Source organism: Lithobates pipiens, unplaced genomic scaffold (genome assembly GCF_037356315.1).
Source record: "Lithobates pipiens isolate NorthernLeopardFrog02 unplaced genomic scaffold, aLitPip1_a1.2 Scaffold_19, whole genome shotgun sequence".
NCBI lineage: Eukaryota > Metazoa > Chordata > Amphibia > Anura > Ranidae > Lithobates > Lithobates pipiens.
In genome coordinates, this window is record NW_027507764.1 from 145,009,036 (window position 1) to 145,031,722 (window position 22,687).

Genomic DNA, 22,687 nt, shown 5'->3' on the forward strand with positions numbered 1-22,687 from the left:
AACGAACAGGTCTATAGTTATTTGGTGAAGACTTTGATCCTTTTTTAAATATAGACACCACATCGGCCCTATGCCAATCCAGTGGTACTATTCCAGTCATTACAGAGCCCCTAAAAATTAGAAACAATGGCTTTAAAATGGACAGAGCTCAATTCTTTTAGGATCTGTGGGTGGATGTCATCTGGTCCAGGTGCTTTATCCACCTTTATTCTGTCTAAATATTATTGGACCATATCACTTTTGAGCCATTGTGGATCATTTGGGGCTGTGTCAGTACCATCCCCATTATGAACTTGAGCTTCCTTATGCTCCTTTGTATACACAGAGCTGAAGAAGGTATTTAATAAATTTGCCTTCTCTGTCCCCAGTCACCCACTCCAGATTATTTAGTAAAGGGCCTACAAGGTTCAGACCTGACCTTTTTACTATTAATATATTTGAATTTTTTGGAATCTGTCCTACTATCTTTTGCAATCTGTGGTTCGTTTTGAATTTTTGTGAACATATATTCTGTTATATTCTTTGTAACTTTTTAAGGATGATAGTGTGCCTTCATTTTTATATTTTTCAAAAGCTCTTTTCTTATTATTTATAGCTTTTTTAACTTTGGTGGTGAGCCACCTAGGTTTTATTTTTAGCCTTTTAAACTTATTGCCCATGAGTATATACTTTACAGTGAGTTTGCATACAGTCTTTTTGAAGAATTACCATTTTTGTTCTGTGTTCATCAATGCCAATATTCACTCCAAGTCTAAGTCTTGGAGAGCAGCCCTCATCCTTGGAAAATTTGATCTCTTAATGTTAAGCTTTTTTTTTTTTTTTTTTATATTTCCCGTATGTGTTTGTTGCTTACAGCTAACATTAAATTAAATCATGTTATATGGTCACTGCTACCCCAATGCTTATTTTTATGAATATTGGTAATAATCTCTGCATTGTTTGAGAATATCAGATTCAGCAGAGCATCATTCCTAGTCGTTACCTCAATAAACTGGACCATAAAATTGTCTTGTAATAGGTTTATAAACTCTTACCATTACCAAACCATTACTCCAGTCAATTTCCAGGTAGTTAAAATCCCCCATTATTATCACTGTCCCAGTCCTTGCATCCCTTTCTATTTGTGCAAGGAGATGAGTCTCCACCTCCTCATTAACACCGGGAGGTCTATAATAAACTCCAATGATAACCTTTGTAGTACGCACACCCATGTACAGTTCCACCCATAATGCTTCAGACTCATCACACTCTCCATCACCTAGGTCCTCTTTCACACTCGCTTAGAGATCAGTTGTCACATAGAGACAGACACAACCACCCCTCCTTTTTACCCTGTCTTTCCGAAAGAGAGCATAGCCAGGAATATTATTGCCCAGTAATGCGAAGAATAAAGCCATGATTCAACAATATGGATTAAATCATAGTTCATGCACCAGAGCTTCCAATTCAACTATTTTGCTTGGCAGACTTCTGGCATTGATGAACAAGCACTTTAATTAATTGTCACATTTTGCACACTTATTTTTTATTTTAGTATAAATAGTACCATTTCCAATGGTGATTTAGAAGTTGGCTGTGGAGGAGTTCTTTTGCTTCAATACGTTTTGTGAACTGCTTCTTCGGGAGAGGGGTGTTCTAGAGTAAACATATGTAACATCCATTGTATGACTTTGTGTATATTGTGGGAGGCTATAACCATTTCCTTATGACATATATCAGATTTACTTTATGCTGTGGATGGGATTTGATGAGGGGCTCTGTTCATAGGGTTTATAAATTATGTATGTTTTTATTGTTTTCTTCTTTCTTTTAATATGACCAACCTGATGATTAGTTGAGTTGCAGCAATAAACATTGGATCATTTTTAATATGTCTATGTATGTGTAGCCAGGTGCTTGGCTAAAAATGCAGAGTGAGGTAAACACTGCCTGCAGCTTCTGCCTTGTGGTGCTGAACTGGTTCACAGCTTTTTAAGCAAGAGAGGGAGCTTTTGAGCAGGAAGCATTGAATAGACTGAGTCAGGCAGCAATGCACTGTGGAAACTGTAGTCCGGAGGAGACTATGCTGTGGTGATCAAAAGTTTTTGAACTACATTCCTCGGAGAGCAGATTGCTGGGAGGAGGAGGAAGAGCTGCATTTTCCCAGGCTGTACAGAACATAATTTTCTCTTGCTGTGAGGTAGAGCGGAGGGTGCACATTGCTGTTCAGGGTTCGCCATTGATGCATATCAGTTGTCTGAGAGGGATTCGAAGTGCTGAGCTCAGGAGTGCTGAAAGACAAAGTCACCTGAGTGCAGAGCAGAGGGTTGACTAATCGCTGTGTGTGTGACCAGATGGTGAGCTGTAATGTCATTGGGGCTGGGGAGCTACTGCTGTGGGGATTTATCATCTGCTGCTACAGAAAGAGATTGAGACCCTTAGGAACTGACCATGCAGCAGTAGTCATATTGCTCCTGCAGGCTTGACAGGGTCTATGCTCACGTGCACCAACAGTACAACTGGGTCCCAATGCTAGCTGGCTGAAGAATTGGGACTAAAGACTGCCCCTTTACAGGTGCTACACATAGACCTTTACCTATTGTATTATGCTAGGAGATACCCCTCAGGGAACATTTCACCATATTCTAGCCATTCTCTTGAATGTACTCCGAACCAGTTACAGTATTTTTTTCCACACTGCATTTAATGTTTGTATGCATGGTCTATTGCGGACTTTGCTGATCTATGAGTTTATTCTCGTCTAGTGGTACAGAACTAAATATTCAAAATATATTATATTTTGGCATAGTGATTATACTGTCTAGCAAACTGTGTCTGAATCTACTTATTTTATGCTTATACCATTATTTACTCCAACCCGTACCAATACATTGCGTTCATTTATCACTAAACAGTCTTGTATCTCTTTCCTGGCACTAATTTACGGCCATGTAAAGCCAGGTATCTGTACTCAAGTTCTTATAAGTGCATGCAGTAACTTTCATTCAACCAGGTGTGTCAAAGGGGCTGAGTCTGTTCTTGGAGTCGAGGCACAGAACAGAGAACCCAAATTACCAAGCGGCTCTTGGAGGGGTAGCGCTACATATGGATGATTGTTTTGAGAGATGACACACCTCAAAAACCCCAAACATGTATTTTTTGTCCTAAGGGGCATATGCTGATGTTTCTGAGAAAAACAATGGCCAGATACATAATTTAGCAATTTCTTCTCTGGTTAGAAAGAGTTCACTAATTACTTGTATAACATCAAATCAACCCATACGTTTAGTGGGATATGTGTATAAAATAAGACAGCTATTTCAAGCGTTGCATACTGCCAATATTTTTGCATTTTAGACACCAGTACATTGTGTGAAGGAAAGCAAAATCTGGGATATTCTAGTGTAGTCTGACTTTCTACATATAGATAGACGTCAGTGCTCTTCCAACATGGATACTCACTGTGTGTCTGCGATCCTTGAAGAATGGCGGGGGTGGAAAGATTGGTGGAGGTGGAGGAGTTAAGAGACAGCATCCTCCATTACTGCTTTGTTTCTTCTGTTCTAGGGAAGGAAAAGCTGCCAGAAAAAAGGTTTGAAAGATGTAAGTGGTGATTTACCTGTATGTTAAAGTAAATATATATTTTTTTTTTCAATAGAGGAAACAAAGCAAAGCAGGTTAGGGGAAATCTGTGAATATAAATGAGGTTCTAAGCCTTTCCCATACTTCCCAATAATGTATTTTCATTTTTGTCTTTGTCCCCATGAGGATGATAGGATATGCACTATAGGTAATAAGGGACATAGACAAAGACAAAAACATAACAGAGGTTCTGGTTTTCAATAGTTTTTATTGATTTTTTCAGAGAGAATAAAGAAACATTGGTACATTCTGTTAAATATTGTAACTGTAAATCCATAGTAAGGTAACATACAGAATACCATTTATCAAAGTGATAGTCATATACACCTTTGGCTAAGGGGTACAGGATCAACTTCTTAATCGAAGGAGGGGAAATGTCACCCACCTCCAGACACACCAAATGGGTACTAACTGTGTCATGGAGAGGAGGCTGGCAGGTTATATTCTACGAACTTGTATGGTATTGATAACTGTATATATATAAAGATTTATTAAAGGCAATAAGACAAGGCTTAAACATGTCCACATTTAGTACAAACATGTACTAACTCAAGCAGTCAGTGTAACTAGTAATGTGAGACATATGTTGGGTCTACCTCTTAAAATTATAGTGAGTGTAGATATATGTGTGTGGTACCATATAGTTTCCAGGAAAGGGAGGGGGTATATAGTGAGAGCCTCATTCATTGATAATATAAAAGCTTCCATGACAATGAGTTGCGTCATAGCAGATTTTAACAAACGGGCATTTATGGAACCCATTTCCATGGATCTAAACCAATTTGTTCGTATAGCTATCACTAACAATACAATTTTACACATGAAGCCATTGCTTCACAGTATGAGAATCTCTTGGTGGGATATTAGAACTATGGATTCAAGAGTAATAAGGAGCAGTGGAAAGAGAAAGGAAAGTTGGAAAAGGAGAACAGGAAAGAAGACTTAGTGACCGAATGAGTCTCACTCTTTCACGTGGGGTCAGAAGGTGGTCTTCAGTTGCATGTATTTGGTACATGGTTCCCAAATAGGTTCATATTTCTTAGTAGTGTCCAGCAAAGTGCTAACTATTTTCTTTTTGACCAAGATGAATGAGACATAAGGTTTTTTCCAAGCTCGAGTAATTGCTAATTTAGTTCCAACGAGCATAAACATAATGAGGCGCCAAACCAGTTTGGGGGTACCAGGGATTGGGAAATTGAGCAGCGCTATTTTGAGAGATAACAGAGGTTCTTACTAAACCTAGTTACACCACTTTCACCTACAGGTAAGCCTATAATAAGGCTTACCTGTAGGTACTGGAAATATCTCCTAAACCTGCACGGTTTAGGAGATATTTACTATAAACGCTTGCGCTGACGTCATCGGCGCTTGTGCACTGAAGAAAAGGCATGATCATGCCGTTTCTAAAGGGCCTGTGCCGTGACCGTCAGCTCCTGTGCGCATGTGTGGGAGTGACGTCACGCAACTCCGGTCAGTCACAGAGCCGGAGTCCACGGCCCTGAAAGGAAAAGGTGGTGAAGATGGATGCGGCTACCAGCAAGGACATTGCTGGCTTCATTTTCAAATAAGTGGCACATAATGGGCTAGTATGCGATGCATGCTAGCCCATTATGCTTTTGCTTTGCAGGGAACAAAAGAGGAAATAAAACCCATCAGGGTTTACTTCCTCTTTAACCACTTTATTAAACAAAAGTAGGGTTTCACCTTTAAATATTCCATAAAAGCATGTTTACTAACATAAGAATGTTTTTTTTTCCTTTTTTTTCTGCGTTATTAAGGACCCTATCAGTTAATATTTTCTTTTGGTCTATCCAACCCAACTACAGTTACATTTTTTGTTTCTTTAAATTAGGATTTGTAAAGGTTACAATCTTTATCAACATTTTATTGTTATGTGTATCCCCATGTAGGAGATTTTTTTCCACTTCCTGTTAGGCTGATGGATTTCAGCCAAGAAATATAATCTTTCCACTTTCTGAATAATAAAGGTTTATACATTTTCCCAAACATGAAACATATTGCCATAACAGCAAAGTTTCTATTGGAGTGAGTAAAGTAAAAAAACCTTTGTCTGGATGATATATTTCCCTGAGTGTTAGAAAAATGGAATCGCACAGAGTGTTCGCAAACCCCCTCTTTTTGGGTCCCCCGCTAGCACTGCTGGCCCCTCCCCTCTGTCCAGTGGCCCCATGGAAAGCCGCATACGAGTTCGTAGAATATAACCTGTGGGCTGGGTATGCCACCCTCCGGTGCCCCAGAAAAGCCAGCGAGACCTGGAAGATAGGGGAGGGAAAAGCTGCAGACGTGCATGGCGCTGGATCAAATGAGGGCTCATATAAGTAAATGGGGGGGGTGTGGGGGGAATGCTGATACCTGAACCTTTTTTAACTTAAAGATGCATTAAGATAAATAGCCTTCTGTGTGTAGCAGCCCCTCTCATACTTACCCGAGCCCCCTCTTGATCCAGCGATGTCCTCGGCCCCTCAGGACGCTCCCTCCTGATTGGAGACACACCAGCGTCACCATTGGCTCCTGCTGCTGTCAAAATCAGTTAGCCAATCAGGAGAGGGGGGCAAGGGCCGAAGTACAGCTCCGAGTCTGAATGGATATACGGAACGGTGGCTTGGCTCGGGTGCTCTCATAGCAAGCTGCTTGCAGTGGGGGCACTCAACAGGAAAGAGGGGGCCAGGAGCTCTTGCGAGGGACCCAAAAAGAGGAGGGTCTGGGCTGCTGCTTTGTGTAAAACCACACAGTAAAACTACACAGATCAGGTAAATATAACATGTTTGTTAATTTTATAGAAAAAAATTTGACTTTGGTATCACTTTAATGCAAGGAATGCATTAAGGTAAAAAATGTTTAGGTTTTAGAACACTTTTAAACAAATTAGGAAAGAGTCTAGGAAAAATGAATTGTCAAATGAAGGAGACAAATTATATTTTTCCAGTTAGAATACAGAAAATGAATGTATGTGAGAAACAACTTTGATGTAACATTTGTCATAAATGTTCTTAGCAGAGTGTTATCCCATACATGGCAGAAATCTACAAACAAGACTTGTCTTAAAGTATAACCAAATGCAAAACTTTTTTGGTTTTTGATAGAGTAGAGAGGGATTAAAACACCTGTCAGTTATTACTGCTGTCTGTTCTCCTGTTAGGGAGATTCACCCTTTCTATTTGTCCTCTTTACCATAATGACCAAGAGTAAATGTACAGGAAAATCTCAAACTTTGGGTGGCCCCAGAACAGCAATAGAGAGGACAGTGGGGATAGTGGGGACACTAGTTCTGGTGATCCTGGGCGACTAGGTATTCTTTCACTTTGGAGGGATTTCCTCTCAATTCCTGTTTTGGCAATAGGTCAGGAAGTTAAGGGAAAGCTCCCCAATAAAACACAGACATTTAAAGAAAATTACAAGAGTTATAACCCTCCTTTTCTAAAATAATTAAAAAAAAAGTTTTGCTTTTAATTCAACTTTAATGCCCTGTACACACGACCGGTTTTCCCATTGGAATAAACTTTTTCGTCGGAGAATGCAACCGTGTGTATGCTCCATCGGAATTTTGTTGGCCGAATTTCAGCCAGCAAAAGATTGAGAGCAGGTTCTCAATTTTTCAGACGGAAAAAGTTTCTATAGGAAATTCTGATCGTGTGTATGCAATTCCAACATGCAAAAACTCACGCACGCTCAGATTCAACTACGAGACGGAAGCTATTGGCTACTGGTTACTGAACTTCCTTTTTGTAGTCCCGTTGTACGTGTTGTACGTCACTGCGTTCTTGACAGTCAGAATTTGGTGTGATCGTGTGTATGCAAGACAGCTTTAGCGAGATCTAGTCGAAATTTCTGTCGGGAAAACCATCAGAGATTTTCCCGACCAAAATTACGATCGTGTGGTTTTTTTTCCTTCATGAACTCTATGGCTGAAGGTAAAAAATCTTTTGTGTGCAGACTAAAGCCCCATACACACTATCAGATTTTCTGCTGATTTTTCTCTTCAGATTTACCAAAACCATATAATATGAGGTCAAACCTTAGGAGTTTCAATTTGTATGCAATCAGGCAGGCCCTTGCACTACATGGTTTTGGTAAATGTGAAGACAAAAATCTGCAGAAAATCTCATAGTATGTATGGGGCTTAAGGCTACCCTGTCTTGTGCTGTGTGATTTCAAAGCAGAATGAACAGTATTGTCATCCTTTTGAAGGAAGTGAAAGTGGAAAAATTCCATATTTACTGTCAGGATCAACAAGTAATAAAACTATGATACATGGGAGACTCCAGCAAAAACTGCAGTTGATATTAGTCACAGCCTATATAATATATGTCATTTTTTATGTTGTCCATAACGCCACTTTAATTGTCATAGTTCTCTGGTGACACTACCAGATTAAAAACAATTAAAACTCAAAAAATAATGATCACATGATTATGATACAACCTTAAGGACACATGCCTTATACTTGTATGACTTGACATCCAATCCCTGTGTTATTTTACCACACAATGGCTGGTGCAGCAACTGTATAGCACTTGTGATCAAAATAGACACACTGAGACTGTTATTGCAACACTTGTGTGGTGTCATTCAGGTCCATAGCGGGTCAGTTCTATAAAAAGTAACTCTCAGTAACTTCGTAAAACACTAGACTAAGTACGTTCCTACCTGTTAATTATAAGTCAGGTTATTAGGATGTGTGGAAACTGTAAAGTCAATGTTAATAAACACATTGGTGGATACCGAACAGTTGATAAAAGTGTTGCTCACTTAACCCTGAATCCTTTCTATTTACCCTGGTTAAAGGAAAACTTTCTTCAGAAATAGAGAGGATGCCATGGTTGAATTCAAATGCAGGCTGCCTGGTTATCATACAGGGGCGGACTGACCATTGGGGCACTCGGGCACTGCCCGAGGGTCCCATGCCACTAGGGGGCCCCATCAGGGTTGCCAGCCTCAATAAAACCAGGGACAGTATGTAAAAATCTGTGTTTTTAAAAAAATCTCAAGATTATAGCTGCCTCTCCAGTACCTTTTCAGTGTGTGTATGTGTATTCTGTGTGTATACTGTATGTATGTGTATACTGTGTGGCCCCATAATCTTCTATTGCCCGGGGGCCCATATTCTCCTATTGCCCGGGGGCCCCATGAGTTGTCAGACCACCCCTGTTATCATACTACCTTTAATAGTTTGGGTCGCTAACCTGGATTTGTATAAGGGCATTGTTCTGACTTTCCTTTTATTTTTACTCGTTCTAGGTCGGATACTCAAATATTGAAGCCATACTGAAGGAGCTACATGTAAAACAGCTACAGCTTTAATAATCTGAATCAACAATGACCAAGTTTTTCATAAAAATAACTACAAACCTTCCTAGGTGCTCTAATATACTGTACATTTCTTGTATTATCCTCGCATGGGTGATTTTGTCATTTGGATGTTGTCCATATACATTGAATCAAGGTCTCTTTATATGGATCAATAACATGCAGCCAATACATTTGAATTTATAGAGGAGAAGGAAACATCAATAAAATACAGTTGCACACTCAATTAAGCATAACTTTTGGGCTAGTTACAGATCCATGCTAGATGTGGGAAGAGGATCTACCGCGTGTGCTAAAGTTGAAGCTATTACGCACTTTTTGCAATGTGTATGTTTGTAGTTGGGTTGTATGAATATTCTTCCCTTAAATCAAAAACCATGTTTATCATGAACTCTAGCAATGACTCCAGGACTTAGGGCAGCCATAAACGGTGCAAATTTATTTCCTGCAACCACGATTCTCCTATCAACACACACAGTGCTGACAGGGGAATCCCTCCTGCCCGGCTGTAATGGGGGTCGAGCAGGGGAAGCCTTGTCCCAGCTGGGAGAAGACAGTGATTATTCTTAGTGGCTATGGCGATAAATCGCAAGTGAATTCGGCAGGCTGGTTGTACCCAAGTTGATCAATTTGGTATATTTAGCCTGCCCATTAACAGTTCAGATCTCAGCCACTTCCTGCGAACCGGTCGAGATTTGAAGCATGTATGGCCATTCTTAGCATGATAAAACAATGCTACTTGGGCAATTACAGACTACAGGACCACAAATAAAAAATAAGGTCTGAGACATTAGACAAAAGAAACACGCAGATGGACAAATATGACTAGGGAAAGAAACAAAGCAGGAACAAGAGGCTAAGAGACAATGGAAATAAGCAGACAAGCCTGGAGGTCAAAGCAAAGGCACAAGGCAAGAGACAGAGGAAACAATGGAAAAAGACAATGTCAAGGTGCAAAAGGTTAAGATTCATTGACTGCTCATGAAAGAAAAAAGAAAAAAGAAAGCATGAGATGACACTGTAAACAGTTCAGGAAAGAGGTATTACTGGAAGGCTAAAAGGACGTGATCTAGAAAAGCTCCACTGAATGCCCCTGGGATCTGTGCAGAGAAAAGAAGTCCTTAAAAGCCTTCAGAGATTGCTTGAACAAGGTACAGGTGAGAAGATGGCAGGACAAAGACAAATGATAGGCAGAGAAGAGCAATGTTGAAATGCCGAAAAAAAAGACCAGATTAACCTCACATATATTACTGAATATATATAATACTACACAAAATCTACTCCAGTGAGATCGTTACAACATAATAATCTTACTTGTCTATGCCTGCATCAACATACTCATACCCATGTTGTTCAATTACATTGACATCTACTACTAACTTCCCTGTGAAAATTGAATACTACACAGAGGACTTGATGACACCAACTGGGTCACAGTGCAATATCTGAGAACACTGATCTAAAAATAAAATACAGTGTAAAGTTAAGTACTGTAACACACACCATAATTTCTAAACAAACGCAATTTGCATTTAATCTCATTCTTGCAATTTTGTCTTGGTAATAATACGCAAATCTGTCAAGGATGAGATGAAGCAGACATCTTGTCTTCACTGTCCTCCCACACATCCATTTATTTAAAATAAACCAACTCCTAACATAAGATAAAGTATTTTAGTTTTCTGGATTGGAGCAGCCTGATAACAATTATCTCAAATTACTATGATTCATGAGTTATATTATATGCGTTTGGTATTTTTAATTGAAAAAGTACAAATGCATAAATATAAATACAGTAAAACCTCTGTTTGAGAGTAAATTGGTTTGAGAACGTTTTGCAAGATAAGCAACATTTTTAAATACATTTTGACTTGCTATACAAGCAATGATTTGATATACAAGCGCCATGTCACGACTGAGTATAAAACAGAACAGAGACGCCTCTAAGTGTAGCAATATGTTTACATTTAATGAAGGTAAAACATTTAGCAAGTCATATGGTTGATGATTAAAACAGGCACATCTAAGTATGTAGGCATCCGAGGTAAGTCTGTCCACATCGCCATTGAAGTCATCCCTTCTATGCTGCGCTCCATGAGTGCTTCGAACCTCACTTTCAAATCGCTCTACTGCAGGGAAGTCTTCCTGGATTGCAGACTGAAAGCGGCGAGAGACGGCGGTGCGGGGGATGGTCTATGTGGACAGCTTTACCCCGGATGCTTACATACTTAGATGTGCCTCTTTTCATCATCAACCACGTGAGTTGCTAAATGTTGTTCCTTCATTAAACGTAATCATATCGCTACACTTAGAGGCGCATCTCATCTCTTTTATACTGTAGCCCCTGCTGGATTTTGCTTCAAATCCCCTTGTGAAGGTTGCCATTTGTGGACGGACATTTTATGGTTACACATCCTATCACATTGCTATAATCTTTTTATATGGACTATTAACTGAAGGACTTATGAATAAATGGTTGTGGAACGAATCGTCTGAGTTTCCATTGTTTCTTATGGGGAAATTAGCTTTTATATACAAGTGCTTTGGATTATAAGCATGTTTCCAGAACGAATTATGATCACAATCCAAAGTTTTACTGTATTACATATGTGTGGCATTGATATTTTTACACATGAAAAAAAAAAGATTAAAGGCCTTTATAGTGTGTTGACTTATGAACAAAAATCAATCAACGCAGCCAAATAAAATAATAAATATATAATATAATATAATATAATAAAAATGAATAACAAATAAAATTATATATACATAACAAAATCACAAATCATCAATTGCTGGTTAGCACTTATAAAGTGATCCCACAACAATTTGTGCTATATTCAAAACTCCAAAATGAGTGCAGTGTAACCCAACGTTAGTAATGAAAACTTCAATGAATAATATAACCACTTTCCTTGTGAAAATATACATACAAGTCCACAATGTATAATCATAAAATACAAAATGAATTCAATCACCACCGCGATCAAAATATACGGTGCAAGCTTTCGAAAATGAGAAATGCCTTCTTTGTCCACCACCAATGAACAATGGCCGCTCACCTCATAGATACGACCCTTGTATTACCAGTAAGGTCATAAAACGCTTTGTTACCCCCAGGGAATGTGATTCCTGGTATCATGATTAATTCTTAGTATCACCACACATACGCACATCCCATCATCAGGTACAAGAAGTGTGCATGTAGAAATAAATAAAAACACAAGACCTAGTGTTCTCCATTTAAACATGTAATTTAATTTTATTAAAAAGTGGAATTGCACTTACAAAATAAAGCACTATTGCATCAAACGAATGAAAACGGAAATATTTAATAATTATTATTATTTAAAAAACAAAAAGCATCATCCTGTAATCTAAGTAGAAAATAATAAAATATAAAATACAATCAGCATCCACCTAAATACAAAAATTATCATACATTCCCAACTTCAGAGCGCTTAACTTTCCTTTTTTTTTTTTTTGGGGACTCTCAAGGGGGTGTTGTGCACCTGAAGTTTTTATTCACTTTGGATTGGAGCACTTTCAGTGATTTGTTCTTGGACTTTATGTTGGTTCACCTTATATATAATTTTTTCTCACATATATTTATGTTTGCGAGTGCTGTATTTATATATTTTATGATTTTCAAGTGATTCGCGCTTTGTGTATAGCAGCTGCAATTGTTTTCACATCATTGATTTTGTTTTTATATCATCAGTTTAGATTTAGTTTATATATGTTTTCAAGTTTATAACTTTCCTTTTTGAATTCAAAGGAGTGCAGCCTATAGCTTTGCACTGGGCGGTTGTGGGATTGTCACTTTATTCAATCAACAAAATTATGCAACATGGGATACCTGACATTATAGAACAAGTTCAGTTAAATGTGACTAACAATACTGGGTTGAATTTCATTGCTTCTCTGGTATAAGGACTTTTGTATGAGATGAGGGAGTTGCCTGGAATTCTTATCCCTCAGCCAGTTAACTCATTATAACTTCTAATTTCTGATCTCTTTAGCCTAATGCTGCATACACACGACCAGACTTTTCGACGGACTAGGTCTGATGGTCTTCCCAACAGACTTTCAGCGGAGGTCCGACGGACTTTCTGAACGAACGAACTTGGCCACACACGACCGGACTAAGTCTGTTTGTTTTGATGTAAACGGGACTAAATAAATTTCAATTCAATAGCCAGTAGCCAATAGCTGCCCTTGCGTCGTATTTAGTCCGTTGGACTAGCACACAGAGGAACGGTTTTCCCGATTTTTGGTCCGTCGGATAGATTTGAAACATGTTCTATTTCTAGGTCCATCTGATTTTTTTAAATAAAAAATGGTCAGACTAGCCCCCACACGATCGGATTGAGCGATGGACTGAACCCGTCGGCCCTAGTTTGTCGAAAAGTCTGGTCGTGTGTACACGGCATAACTCTTCACAGTAGTCATTCCTACTCAAGTACACAGTGCAGTAACATGCAGTGCCCTCAAGTGCACTACGGAAAACATGCTGCATTTTCCACACTGCACCACACATTACACAAGCATTGTGTTGTGAAAAGGACACATAGAAAATAATTGAGTGACTAGTGTTTATCCGATGCAGTAAGTTAAACTTCCTTTTATCGTATAGTGAAACTTCAAACAAAAGGGGAAATTCCGCTTGTCTGCCTCCCCCCTCCTCTAAGTTTTGGCACTTCTTTTTTTTGCCAACAAGCCCACAAAAAAAAAGAAGGATTAAAGAATGCAACAAAAAAAGCACATACATAACAGCTTACCAAGCTTGCCACAGCTGAAGCCTGAAAATCCACCTAGCAGTGGCGGATGGTGAAGTTTTAGGATAAGGGGGCGCCAGACCCACCCTTCTTTTTTGACCCCTCCCACTTGGTAAAAATGGGCGTGGGTTCAGTGAAATAGTGGGAATGACTCTAAGGTGGTGTGGTTAGTGTCTGAAATGAACAAGAGAAGGAGGGAGAGGGAGAGAGGAACAGCAGGCCCAGATCCTACACAACAATAGAACTATGTGTATTCTAGAAAGTTTAACAATCAGCAGATAAAGATATTCCAAACACCAGATGTTAGCACTTCAATCATCCCAGCACCATGGTTGTTATGATGTCAGGATGATTGAAGCGCATTATGTCTATTATAACATTGTAATATAAAATTAAATCATTCAACTCACCATAATGCAGAAAAGTGGGAGCCCTGAGCGTGTCACTAGCTACGTCGCCTGCCACCAGGTACCATCTGGTGTCCTCAGTGGAGTCCATCGTTACATGCAGCCTGTGTCCCACTAAATTGCAGCAGCATGTGTCCCACCAAATGCAGCACCCTGTGTCCCACCAAATGCAGCAGCCTGCGTCACCACCAAATTGCAGCAGCCTGTGCCACCATCAATTGCAGCAGGCTGTGCCACCATCAATTGCAGCAGCCTGTGTCACCATCAATTGCAGCAGCCTGTGTCCCACCAAATTGCAGCAGCATGTGTCCCACCAAATTGCAGCAGCATGTGTCCCACCAAATTGCAGCAGCATGTGTCACCAACAAATTGCAGCAGCATGTGTCCCACAAAATTGCAGCAGCATGTGTCACCACCAAATTGCAGTAGCATGTGTCACCATCAATTTCAGGAGCATGTGTCCCACAAAATTGCAGCAGCATGTGTCACTATCTATTGCAGCAGCATGTGTCACCAACAAATTACAGCAGCATGTGTCACCAACAAATTGCAGCAGCATGTGTCACCACCAAATTGCAGTAGCATGTGTCCCACTAAACCCCCCCATTACATTACTTACCTTGTTGTGTGTTGTCCTCTCCAGTGGTGTCTTCTGTGGAGAGGTCCGTCCTCTCATACTTCCTGTTTCCTCTCTGCTGGGAGCAATTGGAGAGAGAAAACAGGAAGTGACATAAAACTCAGATGTCAATCAAACCACCTGGCCATAGTAATATATACTATGAGCGCCAGGCGGAAGCTACTCGGCGCTTCATAAAGCGCCGCAAGGCGGGCTCAACGCCCGCAAATGAAGCGCCACGGCTGCAATCTCGTGATTGCATAGATGTGGCACTTCCCATAGGTGCACTGTGTCTGGCATTGGACTGTGTCCGGCATCTGAACACAGTGCACTTAAGGACCTTTTTTTGTATTTTTTTTAACCATTTATTGACCGCCTCCTGTACATATACATCGCCACTTTGAAGAGGGATATCTCGTAACGGCAGCAGCAGCTGCTGCCACAACCAAGATATCCAGGAGCCGGTCGTGTTTACGATAATGGTGGTCTCAGCGGCAGGTTCGCCGCAAGATCACCGTTATCGGTGGTGGGAGAGGTGCCAACCCCTCCCACCGCTCTCCGCCGCTAGCAACGGCTTCGGTAAGCGGCGGAGAGCGGTGGGAGGGGTTGGCACCTCTCCCACCACCGATAAGGGAGACGATCGGGTCCTTTCAGTGCCTGGGTATGGACATGAGTGAGGCTAAGATGGCCTGCACTCGTCTCTATACCATAGGAGGGCGGAAGCGATGTCAAAACGTCATTTCCACCCATACCTCTTAAAGGAACATTTTTTCAATGTAATTTTTTCAAATTTTTTATTGCATTTAAGTCCAAATATGAGATCTGAGGACTTTTTGACCCCAGATCTCATATTTAAGAGGACCTGTCATGCTTTTTTCTATTACAAGGTAATAGTGTAAAAATAAATAAAATCAAGCAAAATAATATGTAAGTAGCGCCCGCATATGAAAATGCAATTGGTAGAGTGAGAACAATAATTCTAGCCATAGACTTTCTCTGTAACACAAAATATGCAACCTGTAGAATTTTTTAAATGTCGCTTATGGAGATTTTTGAAGGTAAAATTTTGACGCCATTCCACGAGCGGGCGCAATTTTGAAGCATGACATGTTGGGTATCAATTTACTTGATGTAACATTATCTTTCACAATATAAAAAAATTGGGCTAAATTTACTGTTGTCTTATTTTTTGATTAAAAAAAGTGAATTTTTTCCCCAAAAAGTGCGCTTGTTAGACCGCTGTGCAAATACTGTGTGAAAAAAAGTATTGCAATGACTGCCATTTTATTCTCTAGGGTGTTAGAAAAAAAATATATAATGTTTGGGGGTTCTAAGTAATTTTCTAGCAAAAAAAAAACAACCTGTTTTAAACATGTAAACACTGAGTCTGAAAAAGAGGCCCGGTCCTTAAATGGTTAAAGAGCCAGCTTTGTGACTATCTGGAGGGGGGGCTGGGGGAAGCAGTGCCCAGGCACCCCCTATGGACAGGCCGCCACTGGACTCAGACCTTGATAGAAGGTTCAGAGGGGGGGAAAAAAATGTTTAAAAAAACAGCTTCTCCAAAGAACTGAATCATCACCTAAGGATACTAGCAACAAACTGGAGTCTCACAGATGGGCAATGTTATAGAGGTGTGCCCTAGCAAGTTTTTTTTTTCCATTGCCCAATCATCTGAAAATACCCTGCATATAACCCATGATCTATGAATGCAAGTCCTGTGTCCTGTACTGTATGATTAGGATAACAAAATTGTTTCCTAGCTAACATGTATTAAAATAGAAAATGTCAACAAGTAATTTCCTTTATGTTAGTTGTGCTTAATATGTGCCCCTACTTCCCCTAATAGCTCTATTTGTCGTCATGTAAATAGGAAACAGACTGTTGATGTTGTACTGTGTACAGCATGGAGGTTCAGGGGATAATCTTGAAAAACACTTTGTGAATATCATTAACATAGAATGGTATCCTATGCCTGATTCTGAGAATGACAGATTACATTGCAGACAGGCTAGGCTTTCATTTCCACCTAGCATTTGAATGCTTAACTGGAATACCTGCCATTGCCAAGTCATACAATGAACCAAATAAAGTAAAATATGTTTTTTTACAAAATGTTTAAGAATAACATGCTCCACGCAATCTCCTAAAACAATGTATAAGGGCTTGTGTTAATGAGCAAATAGAACTTACTTTCAATGTGCACTCTGTTAGCATTTCAGATCAGTTTGAAAGGCCTCTGAAATCAGAGTTTACTGACAGGTACATTTAACCTGCAGAATTTAAGTAAGGCCCCTTTCACACTGAGGTGGTTTTCAGGCGATACAGTGCTAAAATTAGTGCCTGTATAGCGCCTGAAAAAAATCAGCCCCTTTCACTCCAGTGTGAAAGCCGGAGAGCTTTCACACTGGAGCGGTGCGCTAGCAGGACGGTGAAAAAAGTCTTGCTAGCCGCATCTTTGGAGCGGTGAAGGAGCTGTGTATTCACAGTGCGGCTATACCACCGCTAAAACGACGGTAAAGCAGCGCTAAAAATATCGCCGCTTTACCGCCGATGCCGCTCCCGCTCCAGTGTGAAAGGGGCCTAACAGTGGGGGTGATTTCCGAAAACCGTGCGCCATTACTAGACGCGCATGGTGAGGCAAAACGCACATTTCCATATTCACGAAATCGTGAATGCACGGAAGAATGCAATCTGTGCGCCACTATGGACATGGCTCACAGCATCTCCAAATCAATATTGACAAAAGATGGAGGTGCCAATATCATGGGGCGATGTGAGGAATTTTAGTAACAACTGCCCAAGTAACAAATATGCCCAAAATAGAATGAAAAAGTAACTTTTTCTGAGAAAACCTGCTGTGCCAGCAAGTACGTTTAGAACTGCGTGAGAATTGACACTTTTTTTTAAGCTGTTTCACCTTCATGTATTTTTTTAAGGAGATTTGCACACAGGTCATGTTAGAATGTTACGTTGCCAACATGTGACATGCACTTTGTTAAAATTATGTAAAAAGACTCTCGTTCTAAAAGGGCATTTACTATTCCCCCTCTAATGCATATGATTTCTTTGGGTTAGCTTTTGCTTTTAACCACTTAAGCCCCGGACCATTTTGCTGGCCAAAGACCAGAGCACTTTTAGAGTTTCTGCACTGCGTCGCTTTAACTGACAATTGCAGTCGTGCGACGTGGCTCCCAAACAAAAATGGATGTCTTTTTTCCCCCCACAAATAGAGCCTTCTTTTGGTGGTATTTGATCACCTCTGCGGTTTTTATTTTTTGCGCTATAAACAAAAAAAATAGCGTACATTTTGAAAAAAAAAGCATTATATTTTGTTTTTTGTATAGAGAATGGCGCTAAGGATAAATTAGAAAGGTGGCTGCCTCCCCTAATAGAGCTCCTCTAGGGGGCACTAGATGTATAGCAATAGACAGGAATTGGGGTCAGTGGCGCTAACCTGTTAATAGAAGGCACAGAGTAAAAAAAGAGAGGAAAAAAGAGGGCGCTGTGATGACAGATGTAAGGTTTTCCATAACACTAAACACCTATCTAGATGTTAGAGAAAGCCCCCTGTGAGGGCAATACCTTGAGATATGTGCAGGTGTACAAAACAGATGCCCTCAATATACGTGAAAATGAGCAAATTCACACTATAGCTCCCATAGGCAGATTATACCAAAATACTGCCTAAGACTCGGTTCACACTGGGACGACTTGTCAGGCGACCTAGCCACCTGATAAGTCATGATCTGTACAATGCAAGCGTTCTAATAGGAGCGACTCAAGTCACCCCGACTTAGAAAGAGGTTCCTGTACTACTTTGGGGGCGACTTGAGGCGACTTCTATACAGAAGTCATTTTGCAAGCCGTTGCTGTTATCGTGTGCAGGTCACCTGAGGCAGTCGTGCTGCAAGTCGTGCTGTCTCAGCGTGAGCCGTGTTCTGTCAAAAACTGTCCGTCACCCTCCTCCAACGCCTCTCCTTCCAGCCCACTGGCAGCTGCAGAGCAGCGTTCCCTCTGGACCCCGTGCACATTGTGGTGCGGCGATGAGATGGACAGAGGGGGTTCTCCTCTCTGCACCTCTCTCTCGCTCTCATTTGGGTGTCCTTTTAGGGTTTGTAACACATGTATTTTCTTTGTTATGTCTTTGCAAAACAGATGTGTCTTAGAGCAAGTTTATTTTACATTTTTTGGGGGGGAGGAGGGGGATATTTTTCACTGAAATATTTTTGATATCGTCAATCTGTGTTGTTTGTAGGTTGTTAGTTTAACTTTGATTTAAATGCGCGTGCTGCATTATTTAGCAAAATCTTCCTCAAGCTGTTGTGACTACTAAAGGTTTAAATTCTTCAGAGACTGTCTGTTTGTGGGCGCAGTCCTGTTAATTTCCTCTGCAAAATGGTCAGACCTCAAAACCATATTCTGTGTCTCAAATTAACATACATGTGTTTTTTTTGCTTTCCTTGCTCTTTTCCAAGTCCTGTTTTGTTGACCAATAAAATTTGTAGCCAATTTTTATGTTTTGTTCATTTGTTTTGCAGATGCATGCACAATCCAAGTAATGCATTTTACCCCCCCAAACAATTTTCATGTGACAGATTTCCCAGCTGCATTAGGCTGGATGGCATGGAAAAACAAAAAAGTGTGATTTGTCCAAAAGCTACTTTCCTGGTGACTTCATGGTAGCATATGCATGGATTGTGCATATGCTGCCATGGACAGGCAACAAGAAAGGAAAATTAGAGAGGTAAGTATTCAATTTTCAATTTTAGCACAGTGGTTCTCAGCCTCAGTCCTCAAGTACTCCCAACAGGCCATGTTTTAGGAATTTATCGTAGCTAAATAGCTGTCCAAAATACCAAGCCATTGACTGTGATTTAAAGCACCTGTGCAAGATGAAGGTAAACCTGCAAACACGGCCTGTTGGAGGTACTTGAGGACAGTGTTGAGAACCACTGATTTAGAGCACTGAGCTAAAATCTAGCTCAAGACAATCCTATTCTAATTGTGGGCATTTGGGGGAAACCAAGTGAGTGTTAAAACCTCTGCTTGTCTTTTTTAGGTTAAGTTTTGTGTCCCTTTTTCTGAAAATTGGCTTTACTTCCTGTCACATAGCCAAACAGGAAGTGAGGGTAAAACTCTACAAATGTCTTTCCTTGAGGAAACACAGGTCAATCTAACTAGTGTCCCCTTTAGGGAAATTGCACTCTAGTACTTTGTTGTGTACACCCCAAATTATTAGGTATTTTGAGGTTTACTAAACGCAAATCCACTCTGCAATACAAGTGTATTTGCTGTTAATTTGAGTGGAAGCACTGCTGATTTTATCATCCAATCATGTAGAAGCAAAGATGCTATTTTTTTATTTTCCTTGCATGTCCCCCTCAGATCTCCAGCAACTGCACTTCCAAGTGTACTTGTAGTGCAAAGTGGATTTGCCTTTAGTAAATAAAACCCAAAGTCCAAGATACCTAATAATTTGGGGTGTACACAGCAAAATGCTAGAATGCAATTTACCTATTAGGGAAACTATTTAGATTGACCTGTGCCATTGACATTGGTAGAGTTTTACCCTCACTTCCTGTTTGGCTATGTAACAGGTAGTGAATACATTTGAAGGAGAAACTTGCAAAATTTGGGAGGTGTCTTCACCCTATCAGGGGTGCAGACATCCACAAAAACTGACAAGACTTCTAATCCCTCTGCACTCTATCCCCAAGCAAAAATAAGAAAGGATTTAATTTAGTTTAACTTTGCAAAGGCACATTCCTAAATTCAACTGTGATGCATGTCAATGGCCCATTTAGACCCAATCGCCTTTCACTATAAAAAATTTTTAGTCTAGTCCTGGAAATCTGCATTACTATTAATTTCCATAAAAATTGGTTTTGTGCAGCTAGATGCATGACCGCTGTGTATGTGAGATGTGCAACTTCTGTGTGCGCGGAGGTATGTACCTGTGGTGCATATCTGATTCTCAGAAGCGGTGGCCAGCACACAGGAATGACATCACGCCCCTCCAGGAAGTTGCTTGTACTGCTGCTAATTTCTTCCCACCACCATGCCCTGCTCACTGTTCTCATATGTGCCTTGCATAATGCCCACAAAATATCATTAGGAAAATACAAGTGGGTCATGGCACATCTACATTCCAAATTTGGCACTTAAGATGGTCATGCACTTTGCAATCTGATTGGCCAATCTTTGTACAACTCGATTAGCATCAAAAGGGTTAATTAACTCAATACACCTACTAATTGCCTAACAAGACACATCCAATGAGATAAAATTAACCAATTGTATTGGGCGTGCCCTATTATCAATAGAAAACCGCAGTTACCCTAGTGCCAGTTTACACATGCGGGTATTTATTATCGTTATTTGCGCTTCAATGTGCACCGGTTCGCATGTTCAATTAATTACTTTTCCGGTGCACCAATTAATGTATGAACTGATGCAGAGCCTTCTTCTTACTAAATCACTCCCAGTGTCTTCAAAGGGGCCCCGCCTGAACCACCCTATACTCACAATTACTGTGCATCTTAGCAAATAATTGCTCCTTTGCAGCAGGCGATAATACCCAGCACTTCTGAGTATGGGGGGAGCATGTTACCTGCTCCCTTGTGACAGTGCCTAGCAGCCAATCAATAGGTCTGATCGCATAACCAGTGGAGTGATATCACTGTTCCTTATGTAGCTGACATCACAGGTTTAGCTGTAGTGGGAAAAGGTGCTATGAGGAGGCACAGATAAGGTCAGTAAAAAGGGGTCGAGGGATGCCCATAACAGACTACCCCATCCCTCACCGGCCGCTACAACCTTTTCCTGGGACTACTCCTGGGTGCCATGTATTTTTGGCCGGTGGAGGATAATATCTTCCCACACATGTGCCCAGGAATAAATCATTCTGACACAGCAGGAGTGCACTGGGATTGCACGCTGAGCTGTGCATGCCCAGTGTATATTCAATAGGCAACTGCTAGCGAGCAGGTAAGTGTGTGTCATTTCAGAGGAGACATAGCATGTCTCTTCTGTGATAAAGAACTTGAAGTTTCTTTGTAAGGTAGGTTTATTTCTGCTTTAACCCTGCATCTTGTCAGATTATAGTTTCTTTTTCAGTTCATTTTTGCATTAATCGCTCTGTTCTTTCTTATAGCAAAAGTCGGATATTTTTACGGGTATTTTCATGAAACAGTTGCAGACTTGTGTTCCTATACCAGCTGTCCCGAAGGCTTGTCCTCAGTTCAAGTGACTCATTGGCTTATCTAAACATTGATTGACTGGCCAAGCCATGCTGAGAAGGGGTTGCTGACATAACATCACAGGTGTCTTTCCTACTTGGGAACAGATCAAAACTAATAATAAACAAACTGGGTGATACGCATTACGTATACTTAAGGGCTTTCATTCATTCATTACAACTCTATTACTTTAATTTCTACTGCTTTTTTAAAATTATGCACAAAAGATGAATTCTTTGGAATTATTGACTGCAATAAATAGAATGCAACATAAATTTTAATGTATTTTGGCCACTCAGAAAGCCCAGGTGCTGCGTACAGCTGCCCATACATATAAATGGCTATGCACGGGTGTACTCACGTATACAAGGCTCACATAAATACATGTATAGCATAGTCTTATGAAGAAAATGTGTATATTTTCTATTCTTCTAACACTCTATACTTGTGTTTATGCACGTACAGACAATTCATGTCTATGAGCGGATGTACAGTTTGCAGCACCTGGGCTTCTCAGAAAGAAGAAATACGCATGAGGTGCCCGCTTGCAAGAGGCCTTGTGCATTTTTCCTTGGCTGCTATCACAAACCTATTACCTACACATGACAGTCACAGAAAAGTTAGATGTGTTTTTGACATGCAGGCTTTATCAGCCACCTGATCAATTTCACTGTCGTGAGAAACGGTGGTTCTGGGGCA

At 40.4% G+C, this 22,687-nt stretch overlaps 1 protein-coding gene across 2 annotated transcripts in view; it reads right to left on the reverse strand.

Moving 5' to 3' along the window:
* Window positions 1-22,687, reverse strand: part of COLQ (collagen like tail subunit of asymmetric acetylcholinesterase) — a 142,775-nt gene that overhangs the window by 67,023 nt on the left and 53,065 nt on the right. For both annotated transcript variants that reach the window (XM_077491369.1, XM_077491368.1), the window contains exon 2: window positions 3,442-3,557. In XM_077491369.1, coding sequence (XP_077347495.1) covers window positions 3,442-3,557 — 116 coding nt within the window. The remainder of the gene's footprint in view (window positions 1-3,441; window positions 3,558-22,687) is intronic.